The 21,213-nt window shown below is 48.2% G+C and overlaps 1 protein-coding gene across 1 annotated transcript; it reads right to left on the bottom strand.

The window, feature by feature from the left end:
• Positions 1 to 1,305: 1,305 nt before the first annotated feature.
• Positions 1,306 to 21,213, bottom strand: CYTH4 (cytohesin 4). Its single transcript, XM_082751643.1, has 13 exons — positions 21,091 to 21,213; positions 15,964 to 16,046; positions 13,561 to 13,658; positions 13,242 to 13,308; positions 10,776 to 10,894; positions 10,304 to 10,384; positions 9,571 to 9,683; positions 8,846 to 8,994; positions 6,828 to 6,939; positions 6,275 to 6,351; positions 5,826 to 5,897; positions 5,237 to 5,391; positions 1,306 to 4,916 (listed from the first exon to the last, which is right to left on the bottom strand). Exons 1-13 carry the CDS (start codon positions 21,107 to 21,109, stop codon positions 4,844 to 4,846), a joined length of 1,218 nt encoding a protein of 405 aa, XP_082607769.1. The 5' UTR covers positions 21,110 to 21,213; the 3' UTR covers positions 1,306 to 4,843.

Here is a 21,213-nt window from a genome sequence, read left to right as displayed (position 1 = left end):
GGTGGGTGAAGGGTCAAAGACAAGCTCCAGGAACATCCTGACTGTTACGTGACTTTTCAAACAGGTGCGAAAATTTATATTTTTCTCCTTTTTTTATTTTCGGTCCTGTGTTGCATTAGAAAATAAATGAGCCCATGTGCACACACCCACACCTACACAGGCAGAACAAGCTCAGGCTCAGTCATAGGTTAAGTTTGCTAATTTATCAGTGAATTTCAAGGTGCCTTTCCCCAGATAGACAATTTTTACAAAGATATATATATTTTTTCTTCTTAAAAAAGGTTTGAATAAAATTTTGAAGAGGTTCCTGTGCCTGCTACCCTTGGTTATACCTTTTGGACCTTTTGCATCTGTGAACCCCAAAGTAGGCTCTGATTTAGCTGTGAATGTGACTCTGGTCTGATGGGGTTTTGCTGTCAGTCAAGTCAGGAGCTTGCTGACTAGCAATAAATATTCATAGAACTGATTAGACATTAATTGCACAAATCACCACCTCTTCAGCCATCCCCAGGAACCTTGCTTCCACCCACCATGGTTAAAGGAGCAGCAGAAAATGTTTTCCTTGTGTAGGTGCCCTAAGGTCAGCCTAGGAGCTCAGAAGGAAGGACTGCTACATGTCTCACCTTGCAGTGTGGCTTAACACAGCCACCGCAGTCCTTCCCCAAATTCTGCTCCAGGTTGTGTTCCCACCCCCCCCATCCCACTGCACACAACCTCCCTGCAGTTAGCCCAACAGCATCAAGCACAAACTGATGTCTGTACACAGGCTCACACACACAGAAATATGATAACCTGGGACAGGCCACATTCATCTTCATCGCAGGGAGGCAGCGGGATTGGAAATGGCACGAAGAGATGAGAGCGCTGCGCACCCCTGTCTCAGGCACTTAGAGCAGAGCCGCTGCAGATGTGATAGCGGTGACAGTCCAAGAAATCTTGGACAGGTCTTGACCCTGATTTGCCTCCAGCCCCCCAGGCTGGCCCCCTGTCAGGAGGGAGGCAGAAATGAGGCAGAGTAAGGCCCAGCAGAAAGGTCGTGGTGCTGTCATCGAGAGCCATGCTGCCCTTTGTGCTCTGCACCTCCTGTGTGAAATGCATATTCAAGCAAAGTTTTAGGAGGGAGGAAGAACAGCAGTGTGTTACCTTATTCCTCAGGTAACCAGTGGCATTACCACCACCAATCGTAAGGGATGGGGGACGGGAAGAACTGCTCCTGTTGCCCTCCATAAATCTGACTGCATCATTCAAATACGGCAATGATGTGCCTCTTTCCATACAAATGACTGATCCCAGAGGGTATAAGTCTGGCTGCCATCCCCCTGATGCTCTTGTAAGAGCCTTTTCTTTCTCCAGGTTTGTGGTATGAGCTGGAAGACCTGTCAATCCGTCTTGGTTGCAACCTCTGCATTGCTGCAGCAGGATGAGGTGTGGGGCTCACACGGCGTATCACAGCCACAGAGGGAACTGAAAGGCTGCAGTTCTACTCCAAAACCCCTTTTTAGCTAGCAGAAAAGAGCCACTTGATTTTTCCCTTCATGTTAAAGGGTGTGTGACACACAGCTGAGCAGCTCCAGGCCAGCCAGGAGTGGTCAGTATGCCAGATGGATGCTCCAGCTCTGCCACTGCCCACCACCCCAGCCACCTCTCCTGCAGACCCTTGCTGTCCAACAGGCCTCCGTTTGCTCGTGAGCTCTTATCAGCAAGGGCAATCATCCCTTGGGAAAAGACAGGTTTGACCCATAAGCTTTGATGTGCTCTCAGTCCTGAATTCAGCCCGGTCTGCCTTCCACACTCCACCTCTGAAATGTTTTCTCTAGCCTTTGCTAGATATAAGCAGTGCTGAATGAGTCTGCTGGCTCCCTCACAGCTGCTCCATCTCTGCTGCTTGCAAGCAATTTCTAGAAAGCCTTTTTAAAATGTATTAGCCTTCCAAAAAGGAGCTGATAAACAGGGACGGGAGGAAGGGAAGAAGGGGGAGGAGGCAGGATGCAGTGATGTGGTCTAGTCCACACATCCATGATATTCTCTTCCCAGGCCTTTTGTGAAAACAGACGTTTATTATGAAAACAAATTGGTGTGCACAGGAGTCCTTGGGCACACAGAGAGTAAACACCAGTCTTTCTGCATGCATGTCTGTGTGACCCGCGTGTGCTGCCTATGAGCAGAAAAAGGAACACATCAACCAGATAGCAATCTGACAGGTTTAGTACCTGAAGGTCTGTGTGTGTGTGTGTTTGTGTGTACGCACTTGTGTGTAGTGCCCTCTGAGAAGGAAATCTGTGATGGTGACCAGCAGCAACTCATTGCCCGGTGGTGCTATTCCAGTTATACAAGTTGTTCCCATCACGGGTTTGCAACAGCTCCAAGCGTGGCTGCCAAGGCACACTGATACAAGTGGATTGCCAAATTTTATAGATCTGGCCTGAGGGACCCTGGCCAATTTTTGTCGTTTTGCTCGCTCCTCATGCAGACACATTGGTATTCAGCTGGCATGAGGTATGGGAGAGCACTCGGCGAGCGTACATGTTGCATTGCTGGTGGCCAACACCAAGTACCACTGTGTTCACTCAAACTTATGGCCTCTGTTTCTCTTCCTCAGCCTCTGAAGAGAGGAAACACGGTCCATTTTCACCTCACCCTTGTGGTTATTTTGATGGGTGGAAATGACACAACTGACCTCCTCCGTGTTCTGTTTTGCTTCTCACATGTTATCCTCCCTCACCCCATTAAAAATAATTACCCTTTGCAGTGTGGGCATCTGGGGGAAGGAGGGACAGGAAGGGGCACAGGCAACCTGAAGAGAATTGCAGGAATTTGGGAAAAGGAATTGCTTGGGAAGTTTCTGCTGTCAAAGGAATGATCCAGGTAAGCTCTCGGAAGAGCTTAGCCTGGATTCCCTCTCCCAAAACCAGACTGTGGGCAGAAGAGCTACATTTGGGTGCCTTTTGGCACACAGAGCACACAGAGAGCCTGAGAGGCACTAAAATAGACATTTCTCACCCAAATCCTAGGCTCTGGGGCATCCTGTACATTTCTTTTCTACGTGCTGGAGACGTTGCTAGCATGAGGGGCCAGATTCTGACTTCTCCGCCCACCTCTGGACGTGACCTTTCCTCCTGCACTGCACCCAGAGCAAGAGCGGATGTGTGTGTGCAGATGTTCTGCATGGCAGTGGGCAAAAAACTCACTCCGTATCACGTCAGTGACAAAGAGATTCAGCACAGGAGACATTTGCAGGCGCGAGCAGAAGAAAACCTTCACGTTCCTTCTCCAGGGTGCGCGCGTGCTTCAACTCCGAGACACACTCCCTGCCTCCCGAAATTAATTCAACGTTCCTGTGGCTCGGGCAAAAATAACTGGAATGAATAATCAGGCGGTGCAGGCCCTGCTGCGGATTTCCTGGTGGATAGAGCCCTCTGCAGGAAGAGAAAAGGCAGAGACCTGAGCCCCGGTATTTACCAGGAGAGCCCTAAAATATAAGGGATAAAATAGCAGTAGCTTATCGAGGCCTTTAACCCCGCAAGTGTAATTTCCCGTAGCAGCTTTCTAGCACTTGCATCCATGGCATTCCCAGCTCGCAGAGTGTTTCCATTCCCCTTTTTCACCTTTCCTCCTGTCCCATTTATTTCTCCCAAGAGCTGCCCGCCTGTGCCAGCGCTCAGCCCTCCTGCATCTTGGGTGCACTGCAGAGCTGCGGCGGTGCTCGGGCTGCTTTGCTGCACACAGGAACACGACATGTCTTATCTCACATCCTCTGCTTTTATCATGAAAACGATCGCGCTGCCCTGAGGTTTCGGCTTGTTTCAGACACTTTTATTTCTTCACACAAGAGACAAAAGCACCAGGCGCCAGGTGAAACCAGTCTGTGAAGGTGGGAATGCCTCTGTGCGTGCTTGCCTCTGTGTGTGTGGTGCGTACGCACCTCTGATTTGTCATGCCTGCTGGCTGCAGACCTTTCAGATGCACGGTCTGGGCGTCTGGGGTGGTGCCAGGAAGCAAAGTTTGCTGAGAAGCCATCAGCCAGGAGGAGAGCTAGTGTTTGGGGTTCTTCCCTAGGGGGACCCGTGGTGGTCCCTGAGTATTAAAATAGAGAGACAAAGACCCAGAGCTGCTTCCCTGGCCCAGCAGCCTCTGTGCACTCAGTGCACACCTTATCTCCCCATCTAACAACAATTACTTCCTAAAACCTGTGTTTCAGCTGCAGAGCAGGGGCTTTCCAGGATTACAGCCCTCATGGCTATAAAAAGAGGCAAGGAGGGCTCTCTTCTGAACAGAGGGTTTCTTATCTTCCCTTGTCCTCTGATTTCATCCTGGAGTTCCTAACTATCAGTGACACCTTCACTATAACCACTGCATTTCTGTTCAAGGAAGAGAAACCAATGGAGCTTTTCTACTCTGCAACTGGCTGGACCATGCTTTGCTGGCCTGAGAGCACCCACATGGTTCCTCAGAAAAATAACCAGGCCTCATTTGATAGCTGGAGGGGTTGCCTGTGGGCTGGAGACGTGCTGGAGACATTCTCTTCTCCCCTCAAATCCTGTCCTTCATGCCTGGAGCTATACGGAAGAACCCAAAGGCTAGACACTGTGGAGCCTTTGTGTTATGACATGGGAAATGCTCTGCCCACAGCTCTGACAGTCCTCAGCGGGTTGCACCCAGTGCCTCTGCCTTCAGGTTGGAAAAGGAAGAAGCAAATCTGCAACGTTGTCCTGTCAGTCATCTTCCTACCATGTGGGAGGCAGAGGGAGCCAGTACTTCTGAATTTCTTCACTGGAAGTGCCCCGCATGAGAGGGAGGCTGCCCAACAAATACATTTTCCTGCTGCCAGTGACCAGGTCAGGGCTCAGTTTTTGTTGGCAATCTTCTTCTTTCGGGCGGAGACCAGATCATAGAAAGGATCCTGTGTTATGCTGGTCCTGGAAATAGGAGGAAATGAGAGCAACAGCAAGAGATTTAATGCTGGAGGATAGCTCAGACAACCTATCTGAACCTGTCCAGAGAGCTCATCAAAAAGTAGGACCAGAAATTTGCAAGTAGGGAAAAATTTAGCTATGGTTAGGTATTCTCCATAAGGGGGCCTCAAAACCGCTCAACATCAAGCAGTTGTTAGGCTGCAAATGTTTCTCCCCACTCTCTTTTTTTAGGCTGAATTCCCTGGTAGCCAAATAAATTGTGTGGCTGTTTGTCCCAGGGCTGGACAAAGACAGGCTCGGGCTTCCACTTCTGGTCTCCTCACCTTATTGCCTCAATCCACTCATCACGTTCTGCTGGTGTGGCTGCTGAGATCTTGTAGGACTGGTGCTTGCCTTCAACCACCTTCCCATCTCCATCTGTTTTGCAGGCTTTGATCTTCTGGCCTTTGCAGTTGGGATTGAAGAGCTCGAAGCAGTTCTGTCAGAAAGGGAACAGAATTGCAGGAGAGGACAAGGGGAAGCAAGGAAGCCTTGCTGCTTTCAGCCATGGGTGACAGGGCCAGAGAGCTTTCAAAAGGGACGAGAGCATTCTGTCTTTGAAATGCAATAGTCTCACTTTCCCTGCCCCAAGAATCCCCTTATATTAGATCTCCAAACCATGCCTCTGAGGTAAACACATGCATCCTATGAAGGGCTGGACACTAAAACAGCTTTCATGGAGAGGTGGAGTATCAACAGAGAAAAAAAAAAAGCCCCTTCCTGGGCACGTCCCCTATCCCCACAGCACTACCCACCTCCCCAGAGCCAGAGCATGCCCCCAGCCACCTTGGCCATCACCAGTGCGTGCACCCTCTCTTCCCACTGACCACCCGAGGGCCTGCCTTGGCAGAGTACCAAGCAGTGGAGACTTACTGGCTTTTTGGGGTCATCCACCTTCCGGACTGATAGGTTCTCCAGGGGGATAATGCCCAGAGGCTCTTTGTCCTGCAGGCAAGGAAACATGAATTAACACCCAACACGTTCCCCACATCTCTGCCACTATACACAGCCTCTCTGATTCCCCAGACATGTGTGTCTTTGTGGAGGTGACAAGAGCACAGTGTGCCTAGGAAGACCCCAGGTATTTATGCTATGGGGAGCTTAGTTAACAACAGATCATGGCAATAGCTTCAGCGTCCAGCCTTTCCCATCATCCAGCCCAGAGCAAATGAAACAGGGTGGGAGAGAAGGGAGGTTTGAGCTCAGTCTGGGAGCATGGGGTTGAAGGGCAGAGTTGCCCCCTACACTCTGCTCTTCCCTGGCCCCTCGGGAGCTTGTAACCACCCAGGACACCGTTTCCCAACCCAGAGTTAAGCCTTTACCGTGGTGTATTCAAAGTAGTACAGGCAGTTATCGGTCAGAATGAACCAGCGGCGCTTCCAGGTTTTCACACGTCCTCCTAAAGGCAGTGAGGTTCAAAAGCCATTAGTCCCACGCTTTTCCATCCTCCTCCCAACCCTGCTCTATACACACACACACACACACAGAGGCAGCCTGTCCCAGCTCTCCCCGTAGATCAGCCCCAAGGGGGAAACCATGGTGCTCCCCACCGAGGTGATGCCATATGGAGGATACACATAACAAACAGGGAGCCAATTTTGCTGTGATGGGGCTGGGAAAGGGAAGGGATGAGGGATATCTTTCTGGGTCCACTTTTGGAGCAGAAAGACCCTGTAGGAGAGGGGCTGGGAGGAGAGAGCAGGCTCAGCAGCAGATTTCAACAGCAGGTGTCAGCCTCACCCTACCGCAGCAGTGGAAGGACAGTGGAGATGCTGGGTTTTGGGATGCTGAGTGGGCTCCCGAGGGAGATTTGTGATGGGAGGCACAAGGGCAGGGAACTCAGAGGAGCTACAGGAAGCCTGTCCCGTCCCTTACCTAGTTTCAGGAGCCATCCCTCGCGGCTAGGGTTGAAGAAAGTATGTGTCAGATCATTCCCATCATCTTCTGGTATGGAGAACGGCTCGTTCTTTATGCTCTCAAACAGATTCTGCCCCGGAGCATTGGAGGGAGGGAAAGAGAGAAAGAAAGAAAGACACACTTCTGACAAAGCTTGTACACAACCATCCCAGGCCCATCACTCTACACAGGGGCAGGTGGGTGAAGGGGGAGGAGAGTACTGGGGGACGGTGAGTAATGGGGATACAACAGCCCTCAATGTACACCTCAGAGGGCCTCAAAGGTGATTGCAAATTTTCTGCATCCTGTGTCAAAAAAAAAAAAAAAAAAAAAAAACAAACAAACAAACAAACAAAAAACATAGACCCATTTTGGAAACTAGAAAACCGCGTACCTGTATCAAAAACAGGCTGCAGTGACTGACCTCAGCATGTCATGCGAGGACTGCTGTCAGTGGCAACGAGGTAATACTGAGGAAGTGTAGGGGTGGGAGGTGGGTGACACAGACTGCAGCCCCATTTGGGCTCTGGGTTGGTGGTGCACCATCCAATGATCAAATGCTCTGCCGAGAGCTTATATGCAGAGACCAACACGCATATCTGTGTGACCGCAAGGAGACATATTTCGCAGAACCATGGCATTTGGCATTGATGATTACACAAAATGTGACTTTCATAACAGCAGAATGACAGAGAGGCAGGTTGCTAGCTTTCAAAGGGTACAAAGATGTTGCTCACATCGTTGGCATTTGTCATCACTTATTACCCAAGTCATGAAAAAAATTAAAACTACAGCTCCCCCAGATTGCATGAAATAAATGACATCCTGGAGAAAAACCTAAAGCCTTTATCCCAAGGGGATGCTACTCAACAAATCTGAAGATGGGGTGTAGGCAGCCTCCCTGATGCAAAGCACAAGTTATTCCGCCCAGGTTGGCTGAGTGAAACCAGACAAATGTCATAAGCCTGCTGAGTTCCACCTTGCCTCAAAGGGCAGGTCCTGTGCCTGCACAGTCCCTGGAAACTGGTAGCTCCAGCTTTTCTAATAGGTGCTTCTCCTGTCTCTGTCTCCCCTTCCGCATCTTCATGCTCTGTGATCAGAAATGCTGTGGACTTGCTAAGAGCTTTATAGATGCTGGAAGAGACCCCGACACTCAGCTGGGGCTTGTTGGTGCTACTTGCACGAAGATATACCCTGCTGTGAGAGAATTCAGGCCCCGACTGGTGGGAATACTGGAGAAAGCTGCAGGTATTCATTTAGGTATGAACAAGGGGAAGGGATACATACTCTGGGCTACTTTAACGTTGCCACACAAGCACACATCCTCAAGAAACAGACAATTCCTAGGAAGCTAGGGCTTTCTAAGCTGGCTAAAGCAGATGGGTGTCCAGCTAGCTCTCAAAAAGGCGGGTGCCCCGTTCAGACAGCCCCAGACCTACACAGCACACAGACACCCGCTGCTCTGCCCCCGACTTCCTCCCACAGAGGTGGTGTTGCACTCCCGGGGCTGCTCACAGATGTCTTTTATAGGTTGTCTTTGTCTCGCACTCCCTGAGCACTTGCCTGCACACCACATGCACTGGGTGTATATTTAGGCCATCTCTTACACACTTGCTCTGTCTTTGTGTGTGTTTCTCTCAGTATGTCCTCCTCTGGCTCACAGTTACAATATCTGTTCCTCTCACACAGACACACTTAAAAACACAAACTTGCTTAAACCCATACTGCTATTCACTGAATGTCTCCAGCCCTGTCTCTTTTGTTCCATGTCCTCGCGAACAAGCATGTGTACAGCCTCTCTCCAAAGATGTTTCCATGTTTTCCAGATTTGTTTTTGTACCTATTGCCCTTTTTCCTTGAGCAGCCCTCCCCCTTACAGTGCAGAAGGTCAATAGACCTGCATTACACTGAGACCTCTGGACCTTTGATTCTCAGTGTACCCCAAGCCAGAGAGAAAACAGGACTGATGGAATATGGGAGGCCAGAGCGTTTCTTACCTTTAAGAGATCTTCTGGCAGGTCTGCTCCATTGTCAATGCCTCGGTTGATGGATACAAATCTTTCAAAGGGAGGTTTATCTTTCACATTGGGATTGTGCAGACTAGTGTTAAGCATGATGATAGAGAAGGAGAGTATATAACAGGTATCTGTCAATGAGAAAGGAAAAAGAGGACTGATGGCTTTTATCTTAGATGGCAAATCAATCCCCCCTCTAACAGGTAGCCTGGTTTCCTGTTTCTGGTGAACAGCTTCATCCCCTCAGCTGTAGGAGGAATAGAGAGGTTTCTCCTATGCTAGGAGAAGGACAGAGAGGGCTAGTGGAGAGCTGATCTATGATGGCAAGCTGGATAGATCTGTTCAGGTAACAGCTCTGCTAGCTGGAAAGTTTCTATAGACACGTCTGTATGTGCTATCCTTGTTGTGATGAGGTGCACTTCACATGGGGCTGGGAGCACTCCCAAGCTGCGAGCACTTCTCAAGCCTAATCCCTGTTGGGATGGGATGGAGCACAGTAGCAAAATGAGGACTGAAGACCCTCAGCCTACCGAAAAGCTTCACAGGAACTGGTCTGCCTCCTTTAACTTAAGATAAGAGAATATGAAAGACGGCATCTACACTTCCAAGTGATGCTCTCTGTGCATTGTGAATGCACAGAATGAAGGCTCCTCTCTCTAGGAAACAGTGGATCTCAGCTTTACAAGCCTTCTTCTCCCCATACCTACCTGTGGACTGGAATACTCCTGGGTTACACTTGCAGTACCAGTTGGCAAAGGCCTCCATCATGCGATCAATCTTCTGTGCTTCCCCAGGCAGACGGAAGCTCCATAGGAACTGTCTGTCAGGAGTAGCATGTCAGAGGGTTAGATGGTCTGCAAGGGACTTTTATCCCTTCCCTCAGCCCATGAGACACCACAAAAATACAGGAAGGCATCCCATCACACCACAGAAACAACACAGCACAGGAAGAAGGAGATCTGTTTCTCTCTCTACATATTCCTTGGGTTCACCAGCCTTAAACTCCCTAAAAGGAGGAAGCTGAACTGAACATACTGTAAACATCCTTTTCCCTAGGGAGTGCTCTGCTAGCCTGTAAGAGAATGAGTTGCTCTAAGACAGAATTCCCTTTGTCACTGGCATAATGGACACTGTGGACTGATATATTTCCTGGTACAAAAAATAATAATCCCCCCATCCATTGAAGCTACATATGACCCACCTCGCTTTCCCCATCTTCTCTGTAAATGGCTAGAACCTTCTACAGGCCATGAAAGAGGTCTTCCAAGGAAAGTTATGTTAACACCTCACAGGGAAACAGGCTTAGAACCAACACACAAAGTAGGGCCTTGGGAAAGCCCCATCTCATCCCAGTGTGGCTTTCATCACCTTCCTGTGTGGTAAGACCCAGTGGGTGAGCAGGTTCCTGCTCCATCTGCTACGTCCTACATGTTCACTCACCTTAGCGCCTGCACCAGGTTGAGGTTGGCAAACTGGTGACATGCCACAAAAGCTTGGAGGATCTGAATGTTTGTGGGGTCCCTGGGAGAGGACAGAGGGAAAAGATTAGAAGAGAGCTTTGGCCTTGCTCAGTTTGGATGCCCCGTGGTGTGACGACATGCACCTGGCTCCCTCCCAGCTTCCCCATCCCCTCTACCCAACAAGGAGCCAAGATGCATGGGCACCAGTCTTGTCTGGGAAGACTGACTCCAGTACAGATGGAAGGACAGGTAGCCCATACAGCCAGCCTTAGCCACACTCCAAAGGACATCCTCCAAGGTGTCCTGCCCACCCAGCCCACTACGGTGTGAGATCACATTCAGTCTCAGCATCTGTCTGTGGTCTCCCAGGGGTCATCTAAAAGGATGGCTGAGAGGGGCCCAGGCAGGACATAGCCTCCAACGGGCCTCCTCATCTTGGCTGGGTAGCTCACCTCCCACCCAGGTAATCCCCAATGGCTGTCTTGTTCAGGCCTTCACCCTTGTGGAGGAATTTGGCAATCTCCTGCAGGTCTGAGGACAATAGCTGTTGCTCAATCAGGTACTGGATCCCCTGGGGGAGGAGAAGCAAGACAGCAAAGTCAAACAGATTTTTGGGCTGGCACAAAAGTAGGACTTCAATATCCTGATATCAGCCTTCACTAGTTTTGATGATTTTGTCTCCTCTGCTAGTCCCCAGCCCCTCCATGAGAGGCCATCTCCCCACCCTTATTCCATCCATCTTTGTCTACTGCAGTGGGTCAGTCTCACACCCAGCTCATCTATAGACTTGGAGAAATATTTCACTGAATGGGAAACTAAAGCAAACAAAAAAGGGCAGTGTAGGCCAAAAGTCCAAAGAGTCAGGTAGATTTAAGGCACTCAAAAGTGTTCATTTTAATATTTTCAATCAAAGTATCTTAGTGTTCTGTCCCTAATTGCCATTTTTTTTCCAAATTAACTTTAAAAAAAAAAAAAAAAGTTTGCTTGAAAATAAGAAGACCTAATCAAAAATTTTATTTAAAGAAAAATGTGGGCTTGAGACTTTTTTTTTCTCTCCATAGTTTTCTTGTAGGCCACAGAACAGAAGTCTGTAATCTCTTAAGCTCCATCTTTGCAAACCAGTAAGGATGGATTGTGTTTTTTTAAAAAAACATACAGAGTCTGAGCTGGGCTGTGCAAACCAGCCAACATTCTATTTTAGAGAGAATTTCATGATTTTCAAAGTTACAGAAAGTTGAGGTTTGGTTCAGATTCATAACAGTATCTAAGAACACTGCAATTCTCCAGACCACACTGCAGCTCTCCTCACAAAATGCAATAAAGGAATGAAAATTGTTTTAGATCCATCAAAATGTTCTACTTCAACAGAATCAATTCACTTTGCCTTGTAATATATAAAAAAAAAACTATTTCTATAATGCCCCAAAGAAAAAGCAGTTTCAAAAGAAGAAATTGAAATGTTTGGGAGATTTCTCCACACTATTTTCCTTTCTTTTTCCCCAGATGAAATTTCAGTTAGATCAATTTAATTTTGCAAATTATTGCAGTGACGGTGGAACTCCGTTTTCCAGAAGAAAATATTTCTCCCAGAAGATTTTGTTCAGCCATATTCCTGACGCTTACCTCCCCTAGACTCAGGAACTTGCCCTGAGTGCGTGGAGATAGGAACTCATTTCATCAGCATTGCCTGGATGAAATACAGCCTTGGCAGGAAGGGGCAAAGACAGTTCCCTGCATTGCAAGACTTATCAACCTAAAGTATGTAGAAAAGAGGGAGCAATAAACAGAGATCTGGGTGTGCTTATTCTAAATTAAAAACAATTTGGACACATAGTATAGGAGTTTGACCAGGCTGACCAGCATTGAACTAATAACACTAAAATGGTTTGGAGTCAGAATTAGTTTGGGCATTTCTGCACAGCATGGCACAGTGATATAGAGATGGACACCTCTGGGGCCTCAAACCAAGGTCAGACAGAAAGACAGAAAGGAAGCCTGCTCTCACGTGAGCTGGAAGTACCATTATCAGTCCTTTAAAACAGCTCCTGCTGGCAGAGGGGTGTCCAGGGATTGACATGCACTCCAGCTGCAGTGTGGGCTGGGGAAAGCATCTTGAGGGTCTCAGCAGAGAAGGAGGCATGTAAAGTTGACACTCAGACCAGCAGCTGTCCAAGCTGCTAGCTGTGGTTAGCTGCTGATGAGCGGTTGTTCAGTGCAGTTTGTGGTTTTCTTTACAGAGCTCAAAAACTGGCCCACCAGTGAGGTGGAAGGAAGACAAAACTGTCTTTCTCACATCTTCTCTACTTAGTAATGCTTTGTAGAGCTTTCTGCAGAGGGCTGAAGGCTGTGGGGTCTAGACCCCACTGGTGAGAGTCTCAGAAAGTGGAGGATTTAGACTCACTCAATGGTCCAACTAGCACTAATGAAACCAAAACTAATTCCAAACCAACAGAGGCAGGTTGGCCACTTCTGTTCTGAATGAAACAAGGAACCTGACACATTCTTAAAACTTCCCACCTTCTCCTTACCTCATCATCCTCCATCACATTACGGGCAATTCTTAGCCTTACACAAGGCAAGAAGAGCTGGGCTGAGGAATAGTTAGGTCTCTTGATACACTGACAATGTTAAACCATCCTCCCTTTATTTCTTTTAGCTTTGGTTTGCATCTGATAGGATGCCCTCTGTGGGCAGTGCCCTACATGATGTGGGGAGGCAACACAGCTTGATCTTATCAAAATACTTTATTCAGGGATAGGAAGGAAGGTGCTACTGACTGGAGCCTTAGCAAGGTAGGAAACCAGCCCCACACTCTCTGGACATAGTTCCTTTGATATGGGCAGCTGCAAATGGACCAGCAGCCATGAGGACCTCTTCCTCACAGCTTTCTCCTCATAGCTGGAATGAGCAAATCCTACCTTTTCAGGGTCCATGTTGAATTTCTTCCGACCCAGGGACAGAAGTTTATCCCTCTGTGACAGTTTGCTGCAAACACAAAGAAGAAGGGAAGTCAAACTTAGAATACAGGTGTTTCACTTAGGACACTCACAAGACAACTCAGATATCTCAAGGTAAGATGTCTAATTGTCCAGAAAGAAAGAGAAATCTCAGAGGAGAATAGAATTCCTGTTATCATTCCTGTCCTTGTTGTGATCCAGATCCCATTGGTGCTTTTGTTTTCTCAACATCAAGAGGGAGACTTTATAAACAAAGGAATACCCATCTTGTTCCACTTGCCTGGTCTGCTCGCCAGCGTTATGGTCTGTCTCTTGCCTCTCCTCATTTTGGAAGCATTCAATCTCTGCAAACACTTGGGCGATCTGTTCCTTCAACTTCTGCAAAAGAAATATCAGGAGAGTGAAGGTGACTGAGGGAAAAGCAACAGATGTAAGGAGCATGTCTTACTTCTTCCCTCAGTTATAGGAGTAGGCCAGGTCAGCTTGTCAGAACCAGGCAAGGATGTCTATGAAATATGCACAGCTTTGATGTGACCTTGCCCATCCAGAAGAGATTCCAGCTGAAAAAAAAATAATAATGGGATGGAGGGGCAGAGGGTATTCCCATGCCTGCTGTCATTCAGGGCTGGAAAATCAAGCTTAGCCAGCATGGATCAGTCTGAGAACTCACCCCAGTGCTGACTTCAATTCTTCAAACAATATTTGATGTGACTCCTTACATCATGCACATTTACTTCTAGTTTTTGCTTTGCATAGCCTAATGACACATCCAGGATAGGGGAAGTGGAACCAGTAACTGGGAGGCCAGTGTGGACCAGAAATGGCCACGTTGTGAAACAGACTTTTTAATGCTTCTATCACTCAATACCAGTGAGCTGATACCTGTCTTGAGATGGAGAAAGAAAAGTGGAGGACAAAAAGAAGAGGAACCACTGCCAGATTTTAAGAGTCAGGTTGCAGAATTCAGTTTCCTTTAGGTTTGTGACAGGCCATAGCCTTCTTGGCTGGATATTCTGTGTTACCAAGGAAACCACGATCACGGCATCTCCTTGTTTCCCTTCTGTAATTTGGGTCCCCCTCAGAGCCACAGTGCATCACAGCTCTCTTCCAGGAATCACTCAAACTATTCTTTTTGCAAAGCAGAATAGACAAGGAAAGAAGGGTTGTTATATGACAAATTTTGCCTCAACTAGGAGTGAGGAGACAGTGGTGGTGTGCACCCAGCAGAGAAACTGAAGTTCTCCAATATCCTACGATTCAAAAGATCTTCTGGACTTCAGTTTTGCTCTGACCCTTCATTTTGTTTTGCTTTGTCAGTCTGCCAGAGCTGGGCGTGTTCCTTAATAAGCGTTAGATATTGCACAACTGTCACAAATACGTGATCTTAGCTCATGAATTTCAAATGATTATCAGTGTTGTTATTTTCTTCTCTACTGTCTCTTGGCAGTGTAGCAGGCAAGATTACGCCCATCCTCTTTCCTCCTCTTTCTCCCCCGCCAGAAAACAAGCTCCCCTCCCCGGTCTTTTTGTTAAAGGGTATTGCTAAATAGATTCTGAAGAAATCCAGATGGGCAAAGATTTCTATTCCTAGGGACCTGTTCACCTGAGCTCATCTTTCTCCACTGGACAATGCACACTGGCTAATGGCTTCAGGACTTAGAATATGGGTCAGTGTAGCCTAGCATCTTTTCTCTGCCCACAGTGGGTAAAAAATGTAGTGTTCCTGCTCAAATATCATGCTTCCTACAGTGCCCATTGCCCATCCTGAAATCCAAAGAGATAAAAAACAAGCACAGGCAAACCACATGCACACATATTCATAGTCTGTTTTGCAAGAGGAGGCAAGACACCATTCTGATTTTGCAGCAGAAATGCTAAGTCTGGAAGCCTGAGAAGTGATAGGTAGTTTGGCTTAACCCTTTACTCTATTCAAAGAAATACTGCACTCATTCTCCAGGTATCCTGACATCTTCATGCTGTGCATGCAAACTCAGTGCAAGATGAGAGCACACATTCCATGGTGATGGAGGCAGAAGAGCAGCAGTTGCACAGCCCAATGCATGACTGTGATGTGGTATTACTGACTGATTTTGAATCTGTCACTTTCAGACTGTTTAGGAGTCAGTGGAGAAATGTTTAGGTCTGCTAAAAGAAAAGAAGAAAAGCAAATTCAACCATGGAAGTTTGTGTGGAAGGTTCTTCCATCACACCTGTCAAAAGAGACTGGGTCTTTCAAGGAAGACTTGTTAAAGGTCCATGAATGGAACAAAAGTTTGAAAAACACAGAGGGATACAGCAGGTAACTCAGACTATGTCATTATAAGGTAATCGATAATTTTAAATAATCATAAATGCTGAGCTAAATCTCTGCCAATATGACCTAGTAAAATCACACTAATTTCCTTAACCCTAAATATGCAATCCCAGTTCATCCCAAACATGTTAATGAACTGATCACTCTTTCTCAAAAAACTCATTATGGTAGCTGACAACAGTACCACAGGTTGGATGAATGCTGGTGATAAATATGTCAGGGCAGCCCGCAGCTCAGAATTCAGCTTGGATCATGCCAAAGCAAGTGCTCAGGAGCACTTCTTCATGACCTGAACTGTTATGTGTAGAGATTCCTTGGTGAAGAGTTTCGAGAAGGTTAGGCAGACAGGAGGAATAGGATGGTCCTTACCTTAATGTCCTCTAAGAGCTCCTCTCTGTGCTGCTTTATTGTCTCTATTTCAGCCTCTTCAGCCTCGTTCAGGTCAGATGACCCTGAAAGAGCAAACCGTTGCCTGTGAAAATAGTACTGAGGCCAACATAATCACAGGAAAAGCCATCTCAGTTTCTCAGTGCCTATCCTCTCCAAGGGTCATGTCACAGCAGCTCTGATTTCCATGCTCCAGCATCTATGTTCCCTGCTGTTGCAGCCACTGTGCCTGAGCTTTGCCTTGCAAAAGTTTCTCAGTCCAGAGCCAGCAGCACAGCCCCATACACCCCGCCTAGTAGCCAGCATCTCTGCTGGTAGACCTCTAACTCTCCAACAACCCACCCACGCAACCAGTTTTAGTCATTGCAAGCACAATGAAGAGGTCTTACCAAATGCTCTTTGGTGGTTTTTGTGTCAGTCACCCTTATGTACAAGGCCTTTTGGTTCAAGCAACCTGTGACCCAAATACTCCATCTAACTCCAAGCCTCCCATGAAGAGACACTTGCTTCATTGATTGATCCACCACAGCGAGAGACAAAAAATGGGTTGAGAAAGAGAATCAAGGTTTTTCAAGTCTGAGGGCAGGATCTGGGGAATGAAAGCCTTGCTGAAGAAGAAGCATCTGTGGGAGGCTGTTAATCTGCTTTCCTCCCCACTGTGGACTACAGACAATACAGAAATACGAACAGGCTTCCTTGCAATGTACAGGAAGTCAAACAGATAACAACAGAGCCCACAAAATGATTCATAAAAGACCTAGAAGAATTGGGGTGACAGTACTGCTGCTAAATATAATCCTGCTGAAGCACAGCCTCTCCAGCAAGGAGAAAGAGGAGGTGGCAGCGCAGAGAGGCAAAGCAGATGGTAAGCCCCAGGAAAATACAGGGGGCTCACACAAGGCTGAGGGCACTGGAGCTGCTGGGAGCTCACTGCAGAACTTGCAGCCAGAATCCTTGCTGCGTCTGAGCACTGAGAGTGAGAGATTCCCCAGCAAGTCAGGGCAACTTAATGGATGCCCTGCTCCACTGTTTCATAAGCCAAAATCCCCTGGGCCTCCTGTCTTCCTGGAAAAAGAGGAAGTGGAACCAGCTGCCTTGGAAATTCTCTTAGTGTGGCTCTCACATGCAAAACAACTGCTATAAATATGAGTAGGGAAAAAGGGGAAGGAACCAGCCAAGAGAGACAAAAGGAAAAGAGGACAAAGGCAGTCATCTTGGAGTCCATATCTTTCTTTCCTGCCGTGGACACAACAGCTCAGAATGACCTGCCTTGTGATCTTTCCCCCATCCTCCTGGCTGGTTGGGTTTCCATGAGCTAAATCACACAAAGGTGTGCTCTCACCTTTCTCAGGCTGCAGCCTCTCCCCATCCCTCCTGCAGCTGCTTTCAAGCATTGCATTCCCAGGGGAGAGGCTGCGGCACTGCTTGGGCAAGCAGACAGCATGAAACCAGGGGTGGCAAAGGCTCACGTCCCCTCCCAGCTCTGTGGGCAGCTCTCACGAAGAGCAGAAAGAAGCTGTCCGCTGCTGAGGATGGTCAAGAGAGGAGGAAAACCCGTGTCACTCGGTAGCTCGCAGCACAGCAGCGGCTTTGCTGCTCATCAGGCACGTCGCTGACTTCCCCTTGAACGCCAGTCCTGCCTGTGAGCAGTGCCTGGGTCTTTCAGTTTACTTTGGGTCTGGACTCTGCAGGAGATGAAGCCAGCCTCTCAGTCTCCTCAGCTTTATTTCCCTCACCCATGTAGGGTCCAGTAATTATGGAATTATTTGTCACATTCTTGCTCAGACACTTTGTCACGTATTTCTTTCCAATGAACCACTGCAGCAGGACTTACCTGAGGAACCTCTCCTTCCCCCACCACATGCACAAAGTCTGTGGTGTGGCTGGTTGCTTTGCTTCAGTTGTTCCCTGTCTGCTGAAGCAGCCCAAAGCATCTCAAAGAGACCTGAGGCTCCCAGAGGGCACTGTCTCACCCAAACGACCCCCACCGAGACCGTAAATAACTCTGTCCCCCTTCTTCCCGAACCCCTGAAAACCCCAAGGGATTTACCTGTCCGGTGTGTCAAAATGAGAGCCGTGTGGGAAAGGCTGTGCGTGGGGAGGGTGGATGAGAAGAAGCATGTGAGTCACGAAGAAGGGGAGGGAATCAAGAGAGAAGACGGGGTGAAATAGGAAGGAAAACGATGCCTGGAGCAAAATTTGAGAGTGATTTACACAGAGTTGCACAGAGGGTGCTTGTAAGGTTTCCTAAACAGCTTAAGTCTCTGATTTCCTCAGAAAATAATTATGAGGTCAGCTCCTGCACGTTACTGTGCTTCCCTAACAGAAGGCCTAATGCTCTGCTGAAGGCTATTTTGAGGCTGTTCATCAACTGTACCATATGCATTGGGGTCTACAATTAGGGGAAGTGAATGCAAAAGGCTCATTTGGGGAACTGTCCACAGAAAGGCACAGAAAGCAGCAGAGGCAGCTGGGCAAGCAGCAGATGAGTGACTAGGAGCAGACTGCCTTGCCTCTCCTTCCTTCTCCACTTTCAGAATGAGCCACATCAGCAGGAGAGGGAGGCTCTGAGTCAACCACTGCCTGGCTTACTCCAGCCCCTTGCAATGGCACAGGGAATTCAGCCCTGCACCTTGGGGGCTGGGGAACGGCTTTCAGAGCTGTCAAAGCCCTCACGACCACCAAGTTCCACTTCCCTCTAGGGCTAGATCAGGACACAGATGAAGCATAGCCCTTGTCAGGCTTCTCTGCACAAGGGAAATTTCACACTGATGAAGAACACCCACAAGTTTCAGGGGAATGCTGCCACCATGAAGTCTGTAAGTCCACGCACAACACGCAAACAATGTCGATGCTGGTTGGCATCCTCTCCAGAGAGGATTTGAAGTTGCTGCTTGGAATTTGTTTTCAGAGAGCGAATGTTGAAAGGAATGCACATGAGCACGGCACTTGTGGGACTTACACCTTGAGGCTGAGGTCTTGAAGACCTGCCAGTTCTTCACGAATTGTGCAGGCTTGTATTCTTGGTGCTGTTTCTCAAAAAAGAGCACAGACTTCAATTCCTGTTGTGGAGACTTATGGCCTCAGCCTCCCCATCTGGAGGGCAGGTTGAAGTTACCCAAAAGTCTGGGTGACCAGCAAAGAGAAGAACAAAGAATTAATTTCCCATAGCCATGGGCTGTGCAGAGCTGCCCACGTGCTAAGCCTCCAGTCCCAGGCAAAAGTATATGAATGGAGAATGTGGGATTTAGAGAATAGTAGTGGGAAGTGAGCACCCAGGAGAGCTGGAAGGATGGACTGCAGAAACAGCAGCAGATGGTTATCAAGAATGACTGTGTCTGTAGCACCGTTACAGATCATCCATGTGCTACCCACCCACAGCAGAGGTTCAGCTGGCCCATTTGCATGGTAAGGCCCATAAGCACACTCCAAGTGTGGCTGCTGAAGGGTTTGGGAACACCTACCCACAGCAACACACAAGCAGAGCATCCTGGTGGGCACCTCCCGCGTGGGTGAGGCTGTCTGGTGGAAGAATTTCACCTCAATTCTTTATTTATTCACGTATTTATTTTTATTAATACAGCTTCTGTGTCATCTCCTGTGCAGACCACCACCTACACTGGTGCCAGGTCAGTAGCAGGAAGCTCTCCAGCTCCTCAGTCTGCTCCCACCCAATCTGTCTCCCTCTTGCAGCTACTCCACAGTTCTCCACCAGCTGCTGCCAGAAGAAATTCAAAATGGACCTCACAGAGATAGAATTTGCACAGTCCAGGGGGGAGAGGTGTGAAGAAATGCAGAACCCCACTGCACTACTGCAGCATGCAAATTTAAGACAAATAGCTTGGTAATTCACACCTTGGGTGAATGACTGTGGCATCATCTGATCTGAGGGCCTCCGTTTCTGCAGAAAGCACACCCCAAAAGAAGAAGCAAAACATAAGGTATCCCACTTCTTCCTGCCTGGTTTGTCTTGCAGCAACTTTGTCCACCATGGCTTTCAGGTGGTGAGGGCCAGGTGATCCAAAGAGCCCTGCTTTCACCGACATGAATAGCCAGATGCTGACAAGAGCTCTGCCAGAAATTGGTCCTACCAATTTCCCTGCCAAGCAAGCCTGGTACACGGTTTGATCATGCTGGTTTTCTTTTGACTAAGGAGCTAAAAGGTGCAGAAGAGTTGTTCAAAGTGGGCACTGCTTTTTTTCCCCTTCATTCTCTGTTCCACTTCCTACACACAAGAGCTGGCTAGGACAGAAGGTCAGGCACATCAAAGCCATTCCGTGGTGATCCCTTTACTTCCTGGCCCTTGTTCAGCCTCTGTCCTTCCCACTCTCAGAATACGGATGCATAGAGCTTCAGGAGGAGGCTGAAAATGTTCAGTCCAGTAGTATCCCTTTCTCTGCTGAATCCCTACCACTTTATCCACCATCTGCCGAACTAGGAAATAAAACCCAAGATCTCTCTCAGTTCCTCAGATGTGGCTTACCTTCCCCACCCACGCCTGCTTTTTTAGATTATTTCAGGACAAGGCAAGCCCACCTGCAGGTCACTTTCAGGTGTTAGAACCCGAATATAGTCACTAACCTTTGACAAACATAAGCAAGAGAGGCTACCAGTGCCAAAAGACCAGCGAGCTTGTTGCACTGGGACACCCAACTGCATGAGACACTCTGCAAATGCAAGCCAGCCTCTGCAGGCTGTAGGGAAACACCACAAAGGAGCTTGCAAGCCATGCCAAAGTTGCATGGAGAGAAGCCAAAGCTTATAGGTGCTCATCCCAAGTGTTGCATGAACCCTTGATATCCCCGAGTCAGCTCAGCTTAGGATCACCAGCACAGTAGGCACTCTGAGCACAAGAGACATTCGGGTCAGTGGGAACATTTCTCCAGATCTGGAAGGAGTTTCCTCACAAAAGAACAAGAAAAAGCAAAACCTGCTGCTCCAGGCTGCCAAGCAAGTAACGGTACCACCAGGGATCTTCCACCATCTCTTTCCTCCTGCCACCAGCAGCAGCATTCACTTTCACTGCTGGGATTTCACGGTGTGCTCTGCCCCGTCAAACTGGGTGCACAGCCCTCACAGAAAACAAGACAAAAGGTGGTCAAGGCTTACCAGCAGGAGAAAAGTCCATCCTGAAGAGCCCAACGTGTTTTCCACAAAGCTGTTATTCCTCCTCGCCTTCTGCTTGCTCAGATGCTTCACAGAACTGAAACGACTTGGAGCCAGTGACCAAAA

This window comes from Aythya marila, assembly GCF_965140915.1.
Source record: "Aythya marila genome assembly, chromosome: 1".
Taxonomy (NCBI): domain Eukaryota; kingdom Metazoa; phylum Chordata; class Aves; order Anseriformes; family Anatidae; genus Aythya; species Aythya marila.
The sequence above is the reverse complement of the archived record's forward strand: the minus strand, read 5'-3'. Positions and strand labels throughout refer to the sequence as shown.

What these genes read in the sequence shown, in the direction of transcription:
- CYTH4 (XM_082751643.1), bottom strand. An exon ending in GGGGATTACCTGGGTGGGAG is followed by an intron (nt 10,385 to 10,775) that starts GTGAGCTACCCA and finishes GTCCTCTCCCAG; the next exon opens with GGACCCCACAAACATTCAGA. An exon ending in ACTACTTTGAATACACCACG is followed by an intron (nt 5,898 to 6,274) that starts GTAAAGGCTTAA and finishes CCTTGCCTGCAG; the next exon opens with GACAAAGAGCCTCTGGGCAT.